Source organism: Penicillium daleae (assembly GCF_028827525.1).
Source record: "Penicillium daleae strain IBT 16125 chromosome Unknown utg000007l_segment0_segment0, whole genome shotgun sequence".
Classification (NCBI taxonomy): Eukaryota; Fungi; Ascomycota; class Eurotiomycetes; order Eurotiales; family Aspergillaceae; genus Penicillium; species Penicillium daleae.
Window position 1 is genome coordinate 527,719 of NW_026623155.1, and position 17,735 is coordinate 545,453.

Here is a 17,735-nt window from a genome sequence, read left to right on the forward strand (position 1 = left end):
CTTTTACCTTGTCCTTCCCCTTCTTCTTCTGGTTTAATTGATCCTGCTTGTCCCTTCTGTACTTTCTTCCTATCTTTTCGGTTTCTGCTCTTCTCTCCTGTCTTTCCCGTCTAGATATACTTCCTATCCACGGCAATCATTTGGCAGACTGGGCACGTCTTATACTTCGGCTGCGAACTCGGCCGGGTTCCTCGATTCCAGTCTGGCAATCTATAACGCTACTCCTGACCGTTACTTGGGCCCGTTATCTCCGCCATTATATAAGCCTAGCTATGACCTGTTAGGGAGCTTATACGGTTCAGAGATATCACCCCTACATCCTCGAGCGTGTTTCTGCCGCTCTTCCCTTCCAATTGGTCTATTAGAACTCGTCATGTCATGGCCGACCAACCCATTCAGCCAGAGGAGGACTTCCTGGCCCCGGACGAGAACCAGGCAGAGCATGGAAATCCAAACTCCGACTCCGAGCCCGAGTCCGATACTGAATCCTTAGACGAGTCATCCATGTACGTGTTTGAATAGTCCTCACATCACATCGTTCTCGGTCTCCTCTCGCATTCTTCGAAACGAAACCAGTTCGAAGTATGAAAAATGCCAATACTCTAACACCAATTCCATCAGAAAATCCACCCGCTCCTACTCCTCCAAAAGCCTCCAACACATTCACGAAAATGGCCGCCGCTACGCCGAGGAAACCTACTTCATGCCCAACGACGAAGCAGAGCTAACCCGCCTCAACATCGTCCACCAAATCTACCTAATCCTCCTCGACAACACCCTCACCACCGCCCCCACCCCCCAACAAACCCCCGCATCCTCGACATAGGCACCGGCCCCGGCGACTGGGCCATCGAAATGAGCGCCGCCCACCCAACAGCCACGATAATCGCCTCCGACCTAACAGTCTTCGACTCAGGACTCGGACATCTCGGACTTCCAAACGTGGAATTCCAACTCGCCGACGCCCGCACGGAATGGACATACCACGATCCATTCGATTTAATCCATTTACGCGGGCTGTCAGGTGCGTTTCAAGATTGGGACGCGATATATACCCAGGCCTTTGCGCACTGTAAACCCGGAGGGTATATCGAAGTCGCAGACGCCGATCCCGCCGCAGACACAATCGCCTTTTCTCCGCTTAAACTGCCAGGAAGTGAAGCCGAAATACCAGCGCTACGCAAGTACACATCTGCACTGCTCGACGCGGCCAAAGCCGCGGGATACCCGCGCGACCTGGCCCATCTCAACACCGACGCGCTGGCTGCGGCAGGCTTCGTGGATGTCCGTGTTCTAGAACGGACTATCCCAATTGGTTTGTGGCCGGAAGACGTCGATGAGAAAACGCTAGGCAAAATGGCGCTGATTGCGGTAGTGGAGGGGTTAGAGGGGTACGCGTTGCGGCCGTTGACGGTGCATGGGGGGTATACTGTTGAAGAGGTAAAGGAATTGTGTGGGGCTGTTAGGGAGGAGCTTTTAGGGGTTAATGGGTTGACGGCGAAGGTGAGGATTGTCACGGGGAGGAGGCCTGTTTCTTTTGCACAGAAGAAGGTGGACTTGTTGGCGAGGGTTATGGCTAGGGCGAAAGTTTTGCAGGAGGATGTTGAAGCGGATGAGTAGAGACTTTCTCCCTCCTTGCTATCTGGTGGTGATAGATTGGATTGGATTGGAATCGGTGGGAGTGTTTGTTGGAGCTTGGAGTTTAGGTTTAGGGATTAATGGGTTAGTAGTTCTTGTATTATACCTTTGTTGCATGCAACCGGAGCTGGAGACTTGAGCCCTGGTTGTCAGGTGTCTATAGCGAAAAGTGTTTTTGTCTAAAATAAAAAGCTTTAGCTTTGAATACAACAGAACTAATTCAAGGTAAGTTTTACGCTACAAGCATCTGCCTCGGACTAACAACTTTTCACCTTGAAGTAGTAAACCCAGCTTTGTCTTGCCGTATGACATCCCACAAGCACGCACCAAACCCCTCTACTTCTTTGTTTGTTCGAATCTTGCTATATTGTTAGCTAGCTATAACTTTTGAGCCAGTCTATCCAGTGATGTATTCACTAAACGGATAGTCTAAGTAACACGCGTAAGTTACTGTGTGGAGAAAGTCGTATCGAATTTATATTGAAACTGGGCAAGTATAATAAGATGAAGATATTGCCGCTTTTAATGGGTGATTCGTGAACGCAATGCTAACTTTTTGATTGCAACGAGTCGGACTGCAGAGTTGGGGAATCAATACAGAGCCGACGGCCCCCGATTGTCTCACAGCCGTTAAGGAGCGATAGTCGCTCACTTAAGGGACATATACTAAGCAAGATCAGATTGAGTTTATGTTTCTTCTCTGGATAGCAAATCAAATAGAGCCTAGATATCGTGATCTTGACTCACTAATTCTGTGTTGCACTGGACGTTCTGAGGCAACTTGGGCGCCTCATGTAACAAGCGAACAGAATATTGCGACATATTAAGGACAGAAGACCTATTTGATTGGATGATACACTCCCATATGGAAATTTTGGTGCATTATCAACATCACTCGGGCGTTACGCCTAGGGTGTTCACAGCCCGGCGTCTCGCCGTGCTAGACAAGGTTTCGATTCGATGTGATGCGCCTCCCAAGCGGGGTAACCCCATCTTTAGAACAATGATAGAGCCCAAGCGCATGGAATTTTTAAAGATAAATAGCCACCTTGTCGACGAAAATCACCTTGCACAATGCGAATGGTGGCTTTGATTGATAATTTTGCTACTACACTTTAAAGTTCTGGAATAATTCATCTCGAGCGCCAAAACGATAAATCTTCTCTGAAATAATCCTCGTGCCAGAATGCCTGAGAACCAGAAGCCCAGTGACAGAAAAGTGATGAAAGTACAGTGTGTAAGTTCACGAATCTAATACCCGTTAGATTTGCAGCGTCGTCAAATGTTGCTACTTCCTGCTCTACACTCCAATTTCCATTTTTTTGAATCCCCATTCTGGCAGACATCATAGGTGTCTTCATGGGGCTAACTTTCACCGTAGGAGGATTGCAAAGGCTGGTACACACCTATGGATGTGAACCGAGGCCTATCTAAATGTCCAGCCTGTGCAGAGAACGGTCAGTTCCATTATTCTCGGTCTTTTCAGTTCCAAGATGTTGCTAATACTGACACACTGGGGCTCACAGAGGCCAAAACAAAAGATGATCCTTAGAAATGCAAGATCTCCCTTTGTCAGTGTCTTTGTAAAGGTTGGAGAAACAAGTAGTGGTAACACCTAACGATGTTTTCCATGGACCATTTTTCGTCGAGCGGTCTTATTGTCGCCAATTGTCCTGTCAATGAGACGCTGAAAGGGATTGAGAGCGCACTGAGCATAGGCTCCCAAACGATTGGATTTTACTAGTCTGGCTGTGTGTATCTCTTCTATGGAAGGCTATATCTGTCTTTATTCTAGCGAGGGCATATCGGCCTGTCCGCAGGATAGATCATTTTGTATTTTTTTCACGCAACCGATTAATGCCACTTGATTTTATTTGCTGCTACACAGTTTAAGGCCGAAGCCATTATATCTTGCTCTGATAGGCTTACATTTTAGAGATGCGCTGCCGACGCCCTAGCCTTGTTCAATCGAGCGATTGCATGGTGAACGCTTCATCGTGAATTCAATGTGTTCATTCAAGTAACATATTTATTTGAACAGTCTGGAAATGCGAAGATTCTGGAAATCCCACGCATTGACATCATCATACCGACAAGGCGTTGACGGTGTAATGAACTCCTTGAAAGGGAACAACGACGCCGTACGGTTCGGCTTCGCAAAGTACGCAATCGAGTAACGCTCAGGAATAACAGCCTCAGAACCAACCTTGACAGAAGGTGGGTACGTGACTCGGTGACAAGCTGCACGGAAAGTATCGTTGGTCAATCGCTGCATCGAGTCACCAATATTCAAGATAATCTCTGTCTTTTCTGCGGACTCGATCCCGTGGAAAACACCTGGATTTTGCTGGTCTTCAACTTGCAGACCACCTACAGAGTCCTGGAAAAGCATGGTGATGCTACCAAAGTCTGTGTGTTCAGCAATGCGGGTCGCAGTGCCATCGGCCAAGTCTGATGCAGGGATCTCGGGGTAGTGGAGGATGCGGAATTCGTTTTCGGCTTTGTTGTGGAGGGAGACCATTTGGTTCTCGTCGACGCCAAGAGCTCTAGCTAGTGCAGCGAGGATCTCGAGCTCAAGTTTGAAGCAGGTTTCGTAGAATTCTTCGATGAACTTGCGGAAGCCGGGAAGCTTCTCCTCTGGAACCCAGATGTTGTCCACGAGTTCGTCTCGGGGAGAACCAAAGTCGACTGTTTCCTGTATGGCTTTAGACTTTAAGGTTCTTCTTGATTGTGAGATTTTCATACCTTGATATCGCGGACAAACTGTCCCTGTGGAAGGCCTTTCTCGAAACCACTGATACTGGAGATAGACTCTTGCCCAACGAAGCAGTATCCACGATTAGGGTTTGCCTGAGGAGGATGCTTGGCAAGCATTTTGTCCTCATGAGGAAGAGCAAAGAATTTTCGAGTCTGTTTGGCATTAGCTTTCCCCAGCCTTCGAGTCCTTCTTTAGATGGGTTGTAATTACCCAGTCAAACAAGTCGTAGATGAGCTGGTCGGGAAGACCATGGTTCTTCAGCTTGACACCGCCACGAGTCTTAAGGCCGTGAAGCAGGGCCACTGAGATTTCCTCCCTCTGCTGAGGAGTCCCCTTCAACAAGGAAAGATCGAGAACCTCAGACATTGTGATTGCGAATAAAAAGAAAGTTCGATAAACAAGCAACTCTGATTTAGTAGATGCTTTATGTTTGTCGTAGTCTGAGGGCGATCTCGGGACGACCAGGTCAATTTATAGACCAGGGACCCTTGAGGCATGACATGCTGTATGTTAATGTGGGGATGTTCTTTTCGAGAAGGTAATGTCCCATAACACGGGGTTCGTACGGACTGAAGCTAATTACTTTCCCGAATAGATGGAGTGGGTCCAGGATCACCTTCCTTGATCACAACCACACCAATCAGAGGAGGCTGTAGGCTGTGGGGCTCCACTATATAGAGGGAAGGTAATCGTTTCGCTATTCCAGTATGAATTACTTGACAAGAGACTGGAACTCGCGATAAACTATGATTAGTTTAGATTAAGCATAATAAGAGAAATTCAGGCAATGTTCTGGATACCAATGAGCCCTTATGGTCTTCGCCTTTGTTTATGACAGTAGAAATACGAAGCCGTCATCCTTTAATCACGGCGGGCTGAATAGAGCTACTTACGTTTCTAGCAAATCGTTGTCCTTATATCAGATTTGGCAGTATAGTCTCTTTTCCAAAAAGGCAACTTCTTTTATTAGGCTTGATCAAGCATACCGAGGTTAGAAATGTCGGTGATATGTCATGGTACAATCGGCGACTGGAGAACTATGCATGAACTATGCTTGAATGTGGAAAATTTCGTCTCGTGTGTATATCCAGAGCATAATTGACGGAAGAATTAAACCTCAAGCGAGATATCTATGTTCATTCGACATATGTAGGGTATATGCCAGCAAATAATAACAAAAATCATGCTTTTGGATACTCCCCAAACCCCATGCGAAAGGAAACAAAATGATATAGAAAGAAATGCAGAAGACCTATCCCATAGCTGCTCAAAGCTGGAACTTGGTCCGCTCCTTCTCCATTCCACCCTTCCATTCCCACTCCTGCCCACTAGTTCGTTGAATGCCCTTGTCCACACGGCGTAGCTTTAAGGTAAACCGGGGGCCAAGCTCCTGCAGACCAGTCCGGATGCCCTCAGCACCTTGCATCTCTTTTCCATCAGCGCCAACAACCGCCTTCTCCGTCTCCCGCTTCTCACGGAAGACATATCGATGGCGGCGCACAAAGATGTAATCACGCTGGTTGTGCAGTGTGATAACTTGCCGTCCCTCAAAGTCTGGCTGCGGCGGGAAGCACTGCTGGAACATGCGCGCGGTGAGCAGACCCAGCGGTGTGCGGAAGTTGTTCAGGATCAACTCTGGCCAGTGTCCCGTTGCGCGACCGTGTCCAGGAAGCCGTTTGCCCTCGACCCAGTTGCTGATGCTGAAGTGGAAGGTCGGCCCAATGGGCAGATGCACGATGATCAAGCCGCTGGGCTTCTTCTGGTCCTCTTGCAGGACAACAACGGAAGTAAAGTTGCGATTCGCAGCAAACTTGGAGATCTCGCGGATGGAGAATTTGTGAGAGTAGCGGTGTTCTGTGCGGCGGATATACACGCTGTTCGGGAACAGGTCTGTCAGGATCTCGGCTTCGTTGTGGAGGGTTGAGTTGATTGCGGTGGTGATGAGGATTTTGGGGGTGGGAGGAGTTTCGTTTGTGAAGAGCGAGGGGAACTTGGCAGCCAACGCTTCTGGAGCGAGGCTTAGATTTGTACTGCGAGTGGATTGTGATGGACTAGTCGCGCGCTCGGTGGCAGTGGGTAGCGAGGACTTTTTACGTCCTCGGCTCGAGTCTTTCGCTTCATCGTCCTCGTCCTTCTCATCGTCATCCTCGTCGTCATCTTCGTCGCTGGTTGCGATCATACTGTCGATCGACTCGTTATCGGACTCTGCCTCATCACTGTCGTCCTCGCCCTCTTCCAACGGCCGATTCAATTCGTCCTCCTCTTCCTGCTTGGCCCGCTTGATGCGCTCAATGTCGACACTCAGTCCCAGGCCGTCCTCCTCAGCGTCACTACCGGCCTCATCCCAGACACGCTTTCGCTCGAGGGTCAGAGGAATATTGCGGCGCAGGCGCTCTTCTCTCAACTTGGGGTTCTTCGCTTCTTCCTTCTTGAAAGCATGGCGCTCCTCGTGCCGCTCCGCATCCTTCGTTCTCTTGCGCTTGATGTGCAACATCTTCCGGCGCAATTTGTTCTTGGTTTTGACCTCCATGCCAGAATTTGGCGGCGGCCGCGATTGGCCTTTCAAACCCATGGTGAGAACAGAATTTGCTGAACGGAAAAGGTGATTTTGGGTGAGCGACTCGGCGAAGCTTCAAATTGATCGCCGATAAAATAAATTATCTCGGAGAATCGTTCCTCCGGGCTGGGCCGGCCACATCTTTTTTGATTGATGTTGATCGCATCAGGGGGATTGAAAAAGACGAAAAAAAGAGAGAAGAAAGTGCACATCCATTCGTTTTTTTACGTTACTTCCAATCCTTGTATTTCTAAAACATCTGTATTGTATTCTGTGGTGTGTACGAAGTCCAAAAAGGGGGACTTCTACTGTGGTGGATGACTCAATTGCTGCCGCGCCTTTTCCTCCCCCGCTCTTTTCTTTCCCCTCCATCCATTCAGTTCAGGACTTTCACCTGCTCGACCGCGCTCCAGAAGAAGTCCAATCGCAACCCCAAGATGGCCACCGTCACCACAAAGACTGGCCAGGCGGTCGATCGCCTGGTCCTGGACTCAATGCTCCGCCGCCGCATGTTCTACACCCCCTCCTTCGAGATCTACGGTGGCGTGTCTGGTCTCTATGACTTTGGCCCACCCGGTACTGCGCTGGTCGCCAACATGACCGAGTTGTGGCGCAAGCACTTTGTCCTCGAGGAGGATATGCTCGAGGTTGACTGCACCATGTTGACCCCTCACGACATCCTCAAGACCAGTGGGCACGTGGACAAGTTCGCCGACTGGATGTGCAAGGACCCCAAGAATGGCGAGATTTTTCGTGCCGACCACCTGGTGGAGGAGGTTTTGGAGAACCGGTTGAAGGGTGACAAGGAGGCTCGTGGCCAGAAGGTCGAGGTTGACGCCGAGAAGGAGGCCAAGAAGAAGAAGAAGCCCAAGAACGAGACCAAGGCCGTCAAGCTGGACGACGCGCTCGTTAAGGAGTACGAGGAGATCCTTGCGCAGATCGACAACTTTGATGGTCCTGCTCTTGAGCAGCTCATCACCAAGTATGATATTCGCAACCCCGCTACTGACGGCAAGGTCGAGCCCCCGTCGCCTTCAACCTCATGTTCCAGACCTCCATTGGCCCCACCAGCAACCTGCCAGGTTACCTGCGTCCGGAGACTGCCCAGGGTCAGTTCCTGAACTTCCAAAAGCTGCTCGAGTTCAACCAGCAGAACATGCCGTTCGCCTCCGCCTCCATTGGCAAGTCCTTCCGTAACGAGATCTCCCCCCGTGCCGGTCTTCTGCGTGTGCGTGAGTTCCTCATGGCCGAGATTGAGCACTACGTCGACCCTGAGGGTGGTAAGAAGCACCCTCGCTTCGTTGAGGTCAAGGATGTCGAGATGTCTCTGCTGGACCGCGACGTGCAGCTGTCTGGCAGCACCAAGGTCTCCAAGATGACCATCGGCAAGGCTGTTGAGACTGGTCTAGTCGACAACGAGACCCTGGGTTACTTCCTGGCCCGTATCCAGTCCTTCCTCTTGAAGCTGGGCGTTGACTCTAACAAGCTGCGCTTCCGTCAACACATGGCCAACGAGATGGCCCACTACGCCGCTGACTGCTGGGATGCCGAGCTGCAGACCAGCTACGGCTGGATCGAGTGTGTCGGCTGTGCCGATCGCAGCGCCTACGATTTGACCGTGCACAAGAACAAGACCGGCGCACCTCTGGTTGTGCGCGAGACTCGCTCTGAGCCCCTGCGCATCGAGGAGTGGCAGGTTGATCTTGAGAAGAAGAAGTTCGGCCCCCGGTTCAAGAAGGATGCCAAGACTGTCGAGTCCGCCATCGAGGCTCTGTCCCAGGAACTGCGTGAGAAGCTAGCCTTGGACCTTGAGCAGCAGGGCAAGATCGAGATTGACATTGAAGGTGTCGGCTCTGGCAAGGTTGAGCTGGAGAAGGACCTGATTAAGATCGAGAAGCGCACCCGTGTTGAGAACATCCGCGAGTACACCCCCAACGTTATTGAGCCGTCCTTCGGTATTGGTCGTATCATGTACAGCATGATCGAGCACGTCTACTGGTCCCGTGCTGGCGACGAGGCCCGCGGTGTAAGTTCTAATATGCTGATTATTACATTTCTTCGTACTAACAAGCTCTAACCAGGTCCTCTCCTTCCCCCCATCCATCGCTCCCACCAAGGTTCTGCTGGTGCCCCTCTCCACCAACACAGCCTTCAAGCCCCTGACTCAGAGCCTGAGCTCGAAGCTGCGCCGTCTGGGTGTTTCCAGCCGTGTAGACGACTCTTCCGCCAGTATTGGCAAGCGTTACGCTCGTAACGATGAGCTGGGCACTCCCTTCGGTATTACCGTCGACTTCCAGTCCGTCAAGGACAACACCTTCACTCTGCGCGACCGCGACACAACCAAGCAGGTTCGTGCCAGCGAGGAGGAGATTCTGCAGGCCCTCAAGTCTCTCGTCGACGGCGACGAGACCTGGGCCGATGTGGCCAAGCGTCTGCCCGAGTTCACTGGCCAGGAGATCGAGTAAATGTAGAGCACAATCGAGTCGAGTCGAAGTCAAAATATACACCATTTCAAATTTTTTTCTCATCTATTCACAAGATGCTTGCTTAAACGCTGTAAATACATTTTGTCTCACTTTTACTTTTTCTTTAGTTTTGTAGCGCCGTAGTCCTTAAATTAAAGCCAATAGCACATGCTTAATTGCAGCTAAGCTCCGCTCCCCAATTCGGTTTACCGCCCCAAGAATCCGGGGCAACCTCATCGCATCTTCCAACTGTCCTCTTCCTCTCCTCGAGAGAGCCTGTCCCAACGCAGAACCCATGGCGCCTACAATTCACTCCGCCAAACTCACCCTCTCTTGCCCGCTGTTCGCAGCAGACTTCGACCCGCGCAACAACGGGCGTCTGCTCGTTGGCGGCGGAGGCGGCGAAAGCCGCAGCGGAGTCGGGAACAAGATCGTAAGTAGCGCGTGCTTTAGTCTCGCGTTTTGGAGGTCCACGAATCTAACTGGGAGATATATCTAGTCTTTGATTGATACGTCACGTCGAGATGAGATTACCGAGGCCGTGGAGATCAACTTGTCGCGCGACGAGGATTCGGTGACGACTCTCGCAGCGGCGCCGCAGGTCGGCGATGATGAGAGCTCGCTGGTCGTACTGGCTGGTATCAACAGTTCTCTTGCGGAACAAAAGAAAAACAACAATCAGCATATGCGGTCTTTTCGGTTCGAAGCGCCCCAGAAGAAGAAATCTTTGAAATCAGCTAGCTCGCAGGACGACGCGCAGGCTTCGAAGAAGGACACAGAAGCGAAGAAGGATAAGGCTGTTGAAGAAGGCAGTCCTGGAAAAGCAGAGGCTTTGTCGCGGGCTTCGATCTTCCGCACAAAGGGTCCCGAGTCAGGCGATACTTATCAGCGAGTCTTGAGGTTGTGCCCTTGGAAGAAACTGGCTGATGCCTCGGAGAAGAATGGTCGAGACACCAGAGTCGGCGCTATTGCGACCGGCATGGCGCAGTCCGGAGAGATTGTTTTTTTCTCAGCCACAGCAGGTCCTACAGAATCGGATGTCATTGGCCGTATTCGTCTCGACGGCCAGGAAGAGGCCGAGGATGTGGACTTTGCTAGCCTGGAGCATGACCCAGAGCAGACGGGAGATGCCCGTGGAAAATACCGTGTGGCATATACCAACGGTGCCGATGTGATGGTTGGCGAGATCTCTTCTTCCACCCGCTCCAACGCCGCCCCCGATGTCAGCTGTGTCTATACCATCCCTCTCCCCAGTAGCGGCGCCCGTGCGGCTCGTCCCAAGCTCCGCGCCCTGCGCTTCCTCTCCTCGACATCACTACTCCTCCTCCAAAATGCACCAAACCGCGGTGGTAGCGAGCTGGTCATTCTTCGCTTGCCCACGACTAAAACTGGCACCGCCACTATTATACGCCGTCGTAGGCTGCCCCGAAGTGTCCAGATTGGTCTGGGCCTCGACATTTGCTCCCTTGGCACCAACCCAGCTGGCCAACAGCAGACCATTATCGCCGTCAGCGGTAGCGACAACTCCATCGCCCTGTGGACGCTAGAATTCGGCCCCAACAAAGGCTACGGCGCGATCCGGCCTTACAAAACCCTCCGTGACGTGCACCCTTTCTCCATGACGAAACTCGTCTTTTCGCCCTTCACTGCACCCGCACATCCAGTAACCCCCGACGTGCTCCCCCAGAAAGTTAAGCTCGCCTCCATCAGCATGGGCAACACCGTTGTCGTCCACACCCTCCCACTCTCTCCCTTCCCTGCGACCTCCCGCACCCCACGCTATGTCCTGTCTTTGCCTGGCCCCGCCGAGTTCTGGGAGGGCCTTTATTTTGTCCTCGTCCTGCTTTTCTCTCTTGTCCTCATCACGGGCTCTATGCTTGCGTTTACCGAGATCCGCGGCGGTACACCACCCGTCCTTGGTGCAGCACAATGGCTTCCTCCATCATGGCGCAGTGCTCTTGTAAACGAGTATACCCCGCCTGCACCAGGAAAGGGCTCATATATCGACTACCTCCTTGCACCCAAGGGACAGAACGCGCCGCCCGTAGCCAGCGTTATCACGCAAAGCCAAATCGAGAGCTTGAAGGATATCCTCGACCGGGTCCACAGTGCCGGCGCCGCACCGCTTGACCTCGAGACTATAAGCCCACACGAGCTATCAGTCATCCTGCGCTGTCACGACGGCCAAACTGCCGAGCAAAGCGTTCTCATCGAGACATTAGCCTCGCACCGCGCAGCTGGCGATGAGAACACCGAGGCGGAGAAGTTCCGCACCTGGGCCGATCTCAGTGGTGAAGACCAGGTTGCGTGGAAACGGAGACTGACTGATGCAGGTCGTTGGGCTTCTAGTGAAGGCGAGACTGTTTTGAAGGGGGTATTGTTTGGTGAGGCCTGTGGGCAGTTGCATCATGCTGTTGAGCAGGCATTGCCTTGATTTTAAGCTTGAAGTTCCGAGGATGTGAATTGGGAATTTGATGCTTTGATGTTGTATTTGATTGTATGAATTGTCTTATATTCGGTGCATGATAGATGAATATTTATTTTACTGTGCCACTTTAGATGATCCATCGATGAATCATAGAAGAATTGGGAATTCTCGCATACCTTCTACAGTATGAAGATTTCCCATCGACAGATTCCGTGTTTAGCAGGCCCTGCGCCATCTGTCCTACTTCGGCCCATATGAGACCACTACTTTCCCTGTCTCCTTCTTCCTTACTGATCCCCAGAAACATCAAGATTAATTAGTTTCCCTTGACTGTGCCCTGTGCGTAGACGTAGAGACATATTTACAATGGGAGGTGCTCTAAGGGTCAAGATAAACTTACCAAGCACAATCTTCTCTACCGGGCTTCTCTTCTGTGAGCTGTAAAGGCTGCAGAATCTGCGCTCAAGGTATCAAGAAAGCAAAAGTGTTGCCAAAACCATACTTAAGAAGCACCAATAGCTACCGCTCAGGGCGAGTCTGACAGTACTGTAAGACCTAAAAGGCTACGGATCATGTGCTGACCATCAAAAGCATACAGAAGAAGTCGAAAGTAATGATAGATGAATGCATATTAGCGATGCGTAAGGCTGTTTTATTCCTCGAGGATCAGTCAATTGGTTCATTTTGAGTATCAATATCAGCTGGAGCGTCTCTAATGAATGAGCTTCACTCGTGGTTTTCTCAGATATGTTGTTCAAATCAACCATGAGCATTGGGCTCCTTTGTTTTTCGAATGACGAAGTTCAATGCCTTCCACAGTGCACATGCTCCCAACTCTGTTAATAACATGAAGCAGTTCCTCGGAGGGACGATCGTCTCCCAGACCAGGTTTTGCTATGCAGTAGCATAGCTCGATGTTCACCAGCGAAAGAAATCGTGTCTTACGACATGACAGTAAAGCACAAAGTCCACGCTCAAGAACCGCATACTCACTATCCCAAAAGTCTCGTAGGCCTAGTTTATCCAGATTTTTAGGTAGCATTTCATGGAATAACATTCTTGTTTCCCCATGAATAATTTGGTCGTCCCTAAAGAATTCCAAAGGCAGGTCGACCTCGCGTAGTTGGGTGAAGTCCAACAAGGACCTAGACGACCACTGATTGGTTCTCTTGCAGAAGCCTTCATTAATGAATGGTCCTTCATATCCATATTCTATGTGCAGCACCTGCAGGCTATGTTTCTGTGTCGTCAAAGCCTCGTAGATCACAGGAAAGCTGGAGATAGTGATGTAATTCTTCATAAATTGCACGTCTGAAAACCAGAGGTTTTCAAGATTCGCACAAGCAGTGATATGTTGGGCCACAACCTGCCCAGTTGCACCATAGCTAAGACTCAAATGTAGATATGTAATCCCCGAGGACTTGGGTGGATGTTGTAGCGATGTCTCGGTCCCCTCTCCACTGTATTCGTGCATATCGGTGATTGCATGGCCGCAAAATGACCGCATAGCCGGAAGGTGGAAGTAGGGCAGGCACTCTGACCATGAAGGGTGTTCATATCTATATGAATCGCTGATGGTGACATCTTCCAGGTACTGCAGTGGCCTGGGTTGGAGATCAATCGAGCTAGTTGCAATGTGCGAAAGAGCATTAGTAATCCATCTGTGGGGGCGTCTGACAAGACATAGCCTGAAACTTCGCAGTTCCGGCAAAAGGAAGAGGCAAATCGCTATCCAGGCGTCCTCAGAGTCTTCGATCAAAGCCTGTTGCCATTTGTAACGCTCTCCTCGGTCAGGGCTAGCTTTTCTCAAAATATCATCAAGTGGCGTTGTTTGAGGATCATCAAGAATTTCCTCATCATTTGTATCCGCAAAGCCATCATCATCACTTTCGTCATATGTGGAAGGGGGTTCGTGAATGATAGCGGAGAAGCAGGAGCTGTGCACCAAAGACCCCAGACTGGGGTTCTCTCGCAATGACCAAGCCAGCAGAGAAAGCTGCCTTCCCGGACAAATCAGGTCCAAAGAATAGTAAGCCTTCGGAAGGAATAGATTGTACCATCTTCGACATACTCCCAAGAGTGGTCGTACATTGAGAAAGGCCAGGTCGTAAAGGTATTCAATGCGTCCGTCGTCGGGATTCTGGTGGAGTTGATCAAATATGAGAAGCAGAATTTCACTGGGGAGGTAAATCATTCTCAGCTGATTTGAGTCTTGTCCGTTAGAGACAAGGATTCGTGATGTGTGCTGTTCAAAATGGTTCCTTGGAACATATGTTTTTCGCGGAGATAAGAGAGAGAGAGAGAGAGAGAGAGGGGAGAGATGTTGAGGAGGCAAATGGAAAGTATAAATAATAACTCCCCTTTCGCGGGGTGGACAAAGGCCTACGTTGATTGTCCATGGCGTTCATTGAAGCTCTGATGCAACCCGAGACATTGTCACGTATTTCACGTTTTTACATCCTCAGGCATCTACTGACAAGTCCTCAGAGCGCCAGCTCAACAGACAATCTCTCGACTTGACGGTCTCCGGATGATCACTACCCAAAACCTGTGTCTTCAAATCGACACATTTCTCCATCAACTCAACAGCATCTTTCTTCTTGTCGAGTCTCATCCATGCAAAAGCCAGATTATCCATGGAACCGATTGTATCCGGATGGTTCTCTCCTAATACACCCTTTTGAATATCCAAAAGCCGACCGAATAGTTTCTCCGCGTCTTGATAACGGTCTTGATCAAGATATGCCAACGCAAGGTTGTGCATACTTTCAAGCGTAGCAGGATGCTCCACACCGAAAACTCGGATCCTAATTTTCAGAGCTCGCGCCTGTAGCCGCGCTGCAGCTGGATACTCGCCAAGATCAACCAATGCAATTGATAGACTGTTCATACTCGCGAGTGTGTCCGGATGTTCATCGCCCAGCATCTTCTTCCGGAGCTCAAAGACTTCGCTGAGTAGGAGCTCGGCATCTGCGTAGCGACGTTGGCGGGAATATGTCAGGGCTAGGTTGGACATACTCGTGAGTGTGTCGGGATGTTCCTCGCCCAGTGTGATCTCTTGGACATCCAGAATGTCTGCGTGCAAACGCTGGGCATCCGAGTGGCGTTCTTGCCTGTGATAGAACTTTGCCAGTTGAAGCTTACTGGATAGTGTATCTGGATGGGAATCGCTCAGCTTCTTTTGTTGAAACTCGAGACATTCTTGGAGAAGTGACTCGGTCTCCGAGTAGCGACTCATTTTGGTGTATATTGCTGCCAGAAGGCCCATTATGAATGGTGTGGAAGAGTGCTTTCCTCCCAACATCTTCTTGGAAATATCAAGGGCTTGTAGGTAAACACTCTCTGCGTCTTCAAACTTGCCTTTCCATCCGTATATCATGGCAAGATTATGCATATTAGCAATAGTCTCGTTGCTCTCTTCCCCGAGGACTCTCTTCAAAGACGAAACCACTTGCACCTGAAGACTCTCCGCCTCCTCGAACTGACCTTGCTTCCCAAGGGACAAAGCTAGTCCACATTTCGCCCCGATCCCACGGGGACCATCTTCAATCCGCAATCTTTTGCAAGTCTCAAGCGCCCGAGAGTGCATAGCCTGAGCATCCTCAAAACAACCTGTCTCGTAAAAGATATGTCCCAAATTAACCATACTCATAATCGTAACATCGTCTTCCTCTCCAAGCGCATTCATGCAAGCTTTGACTTGCGCATCGCCAAGAATCATCGCCTTATCCCACTGCCCAGCGAATTCGAACGCTTTCAAAAGCATCAAGTCACTTCGCAGCGTATCTATGTGATACTCGCCTAGAAGCAAAGCCCTCTCTCGTCCAGACTCTGACGCCATGGCTTCCATGTCGTTTGGATTGTCGCTTTGCCCTGCGTAGTATGCGGCTCTATAAAGAAGCTCGGCCCGTTGTAAACGAGATTCTTCTGATTGCGGGACTTGGTACAGTGCGAGTTTCACGTGTGGGTACATTGATTGGCAATCTTCTCGGCGTGGGGTCATGTTGGCGAAATCGCTGGGAAAGTGAGTGTTTAGGTGAATGATGAATTTCTCTTTCCACTTCTCGTAGATGTGGTGGGATTTGAGCCACTGGTGTACAGCCAATTGAACTGATCGGTACATCTCGAATGTCCTTTCATCTGCATGCATACAGACCAGCGAGTATGTACGCAACATAGCGATGTCGTCTTGGAACCTTTTCTCCCCATCTGAATCACTCGAGCCAGATTTCTGTTCGTCACTCGGATCCGCAGATAGGTTTGCTCCACTACCTCTGTCCGACTGAGAGTAGTCGCGCAGAAGATAACCCTGGATACCCTGTCGATCAAAAAAACTCATGAGGCCGAGCAAGTCCGCAGCAGATGGTCTAACTGCTCTGATACAATCAAAAGCAATTTCACACGCAACCACACACGAATTCCTCGCTTCAAAGTCCTGGCGGTGTATACACCCAGCTTCATAATCCTGAAGTTTGAGTCGCTCATCATCACTTTTCGAATATTCGTCGAGATATTTCTGAACAGTGTAACCGCATCCACGCTGCGAGAGATAGGAACCGGCTTGCACTATAGCGAGCGGCATGCAATCAAGAGCTTCCACAAGCCTTCCCATCTCATCCTCATCTCCATCCTCACCCTCACCCTCGCTCTCCAGCATCATCATCTTCTTCTTCCTCAAAAGCGCAACCGCAGATCCCCCATCCATAGCATCCACCTCAAGAACACTCTTCTCCCCAACAAACCTCCCCGCAACACTCCTCCACCTCGTCGTAACAATAACAGACCCACAGTCACTCCTCGGAAGAAACGTAAAAAGCGGTAATGCAGTTCCAGGAAGACATCTCGCGAAGAAATCATCGTTATCTAGACCATCAATGACGAGGAGCCATTTCCTCTCTTTATCATTTTCAAGCCAAATCCGAACAAGATGGTAGATGTTTGATTTGGGGAAGTTGTGACCAGGGAGATTGAGGTGCTCGGCGATAGTTCGGTAGCCAAGCTCGAAACGGTCTTTAGTGCTAGCGTGCACCCAGAATATGTATGTATCTGGGGATTTTTCGCGGAGTCGGTAGGCGTGTTCGATGGCTAGGTGAGATTTTCTGGTTAATGTTAGCAGCGGAGCGTAGGTGGAGGAGCTAAGCTTAGGTTGTTCATTGTCTGGTCTGGTCAGGACGTACCCAACACCACCGAGCCCGACTAGTACGGTCATTGACGCAGGTCTGGAAGATAACTCGTCGAGCTGATGCAGGAGTCCTCCATCATCCACGAAATCCGGATCTCGTCCATATGGTAGGTTGAACACGGGATCCAGCGTCAGTGTTTCAGGCTGGTCTAATCTGATCAGTTAGCTGATACATATACATACACCCTTGTGTTTAGTCTGTCTTTTATCGTAACGAACCTGTAGATGCATCAACTGGAGCAGCAGTGGGTGGGCCAAAGGTATCTTCAATCCGCAGCCCAGATAAAGCATCTCCGAGTGCTGTCATATCTCCGTCAAGTTTAACTCTCGAACATTTGATACTAATTATGTTGATAGAATTGAGTTACGTAGAGATCATCCGTCTCTAGGTAGCTCATCCATTTGAGCCCCTCATCAGGTGACCAACCGACCAGTAGTGTACTGTACATACCTATAGACGGCAGGACATGAAACCCCCGCCCTCGTATTTGCGTGCGCGGCTCCGTGTCCTTACTGTACTACTTTCAGCCTCATTTTCGAACTTCTGAGAATACATACGGAAAGTACCTATATTACCGAGTACCAGTCCCCATGAGCATTTGAACAATTAATCAAATTCCATACACCATCCATCCACCCCATAAATCAGCCTTGGGGGTATTGTCCTATATTCAATGGCGCCCCGAATTGAACACCCCTCCTCAATA

The 17,735-nt window shown here is 50.2% G+C and overlaps 9 protein-coding genes across 9 annotated transcripts; 6 read left to right on the forward strand and 3 right to left on the reverse strand.

Moving 5' to 3' along the window:
- Positions 1 to 378: 378 nt before the first annotated feature.
- N7458_007425 (uncharacterized protein) lies at positions 379 to 826 on the forward strand (the record flags this gene model as incomplete). The annotated part of the gene is made up of 2 exons (XM_056910807.1): positions 379 to 506; positions 622 to 826. 2 exons carry the CDS (start codon positions 379 to 381, stop codon positions 824 to 826), a joined length of 333 nt encoding a protein of 110 aa, XP_056763633.1.
- A 29-nt stretch (positions 827 to 855) lies between these two features.
- N7458_007426 (uncharacterized protein) lies at positions 856 to 1,620 on the forward strand (the record flags this gene model as incomplete). Its single annotated transcript, XM_056910808.1, has 1 exon — positions 856 to 1,620. One exon carries the CDS (start codon positions 856 to 858, stop codon positions 1,618 to 1,620), a length of 765 nt encoding a protein of 254 aa, XP_056763634.1.
- A 2,047-nt stretch (positions 1,621 to 3,667) lies between these two features.
- N7458_007427 (isopenicillin N synthase family dioxygenase) lies at positions 3,668 to 4,762 on the reverse strand (the record flags this gene model as incomplete). Its single annotated transcript, XM_056910809.1, has 3 exons — positions 3,668 to 4,333; positions 4,384 to 4,548; positions 4,607 to 4,762. 3 exons carry the CDS (start codon positions 4,760 to 4,762, stop codon positions 3,668 to 3,670), a joined length of 987 nt encoding a protein of 328 aa, XP_056763635.1.
- Positions 4,763 to 5,663: 901 nt separating this feature from the next.
- N7458_007428 (rRNA-binding ribosome biosynthesis protein RPF1) lies at positions 5,664 to 6,968 on the reverse strand (the record flags this gene model as incomplete). Its single annotated transcript, XM_056910810.1, has 1 exon — positions 5,664 to 6,968. One exon carries the CDS (start codon positions 6,966 to 6,968, stop codon positions 5,664 to 5,666), a length of 1,305 nt encoding a protein of 434 aa, XP_056763636.1.
- Positions 6,969 to 7,390: 422 nt separating this feature from the next.
- On the forward strand, positions 7,391 to 8,074 carry N7458_007429 (glycine--tRNA ligase; the record flags this gene model as incomplete). The annotated part of the gene is made up of 1 exon (XM_056910811.1): positions 7,391 to 8,074. One exon carries the CDS (start codon positions 7,391 to 7,393, stop codon positions 8,072 to 8,074), a length of 684 nt encoding a protein of 227 aa, XP_056763637.1.
- Positions 8,075 to 8,109: 35 nt separating this feature from the next.
- Positions 8,110 to 9,418, forward strand: N7458_007430 (glycine--tRNA ligase; the record flags this gene model as incomplete). Its single annotated transcript, XM_056910812.1, has 2 exons — positions 8,110 to 8,979; positions 9,035 to 9,418. The coding sequence occupies 2 exons, from the start codon at positions 8,110 to 8,112 to the stop codon at positions 9,416 to 9,418; spliced, it is 1,254 nt and encodes a 417-aa protein (XP_056763638.1).
- Positions 9,419 to 9,713: 295 nt separating this feature from the next.
- N7458_007431 (uncharacterized protein) lies at positions 9,714 to 11,852 on the forward strand (the record flags this gene model as incomplete). Its single annotated transcript, XM_056910813.1, has 2 exons — positions 9,714 to 9,851; positions 9,918 to 11,852. 2 exons carry the CDS (start codon positions 9,714 to 9,716, stop codon positions 11,850 to 11,852), a joined length of 2,073 nt encoding a protein of 690 aa, XP_056763639.1.
- A 1,968-nt stretch (positions 11,853 to 13,820) lies between these two features.
- Positions 13,821 to 14,055, forward strand: N7458_007432 (uncharacterized protein; the record flags this gene model as incomplete). The annotated part of the gene is made up of 2 exons (XM_056910814.1): positions 13,821 to 13,875; positions 13,925 to 14,055. 2 exons carry the CDS (start codon positions 13,821 to 13,823, stop codon positions 14,053 to 14,055), a joined length of 186 nt encoding a protein of 61 aa, XP_056763640.1.
- A 252-nt stretch (positions 14,056 to 14,307) lies between these two features.
- On the reverse strand, positions 14,308 to 17,335 carry N7458_007433 (kinesin; the record flags this gene model as incomplete). The annotated part of the gene is made up of 2 exons (XM_056910815.1): positions 14,308 to 17,177; positions 17,248 to 17,335. The coding sequence occupies 2 exons, from the start codon at positions 17,333 to 17,335 to the stop codon at positions 14,308 to 14,310; spliced, it is 2,958 nt and encodes a 985-aa protein (XP_056763641.1).
- Positions 17,336 to 17,735: the final 400 nt, after the last annotated feature.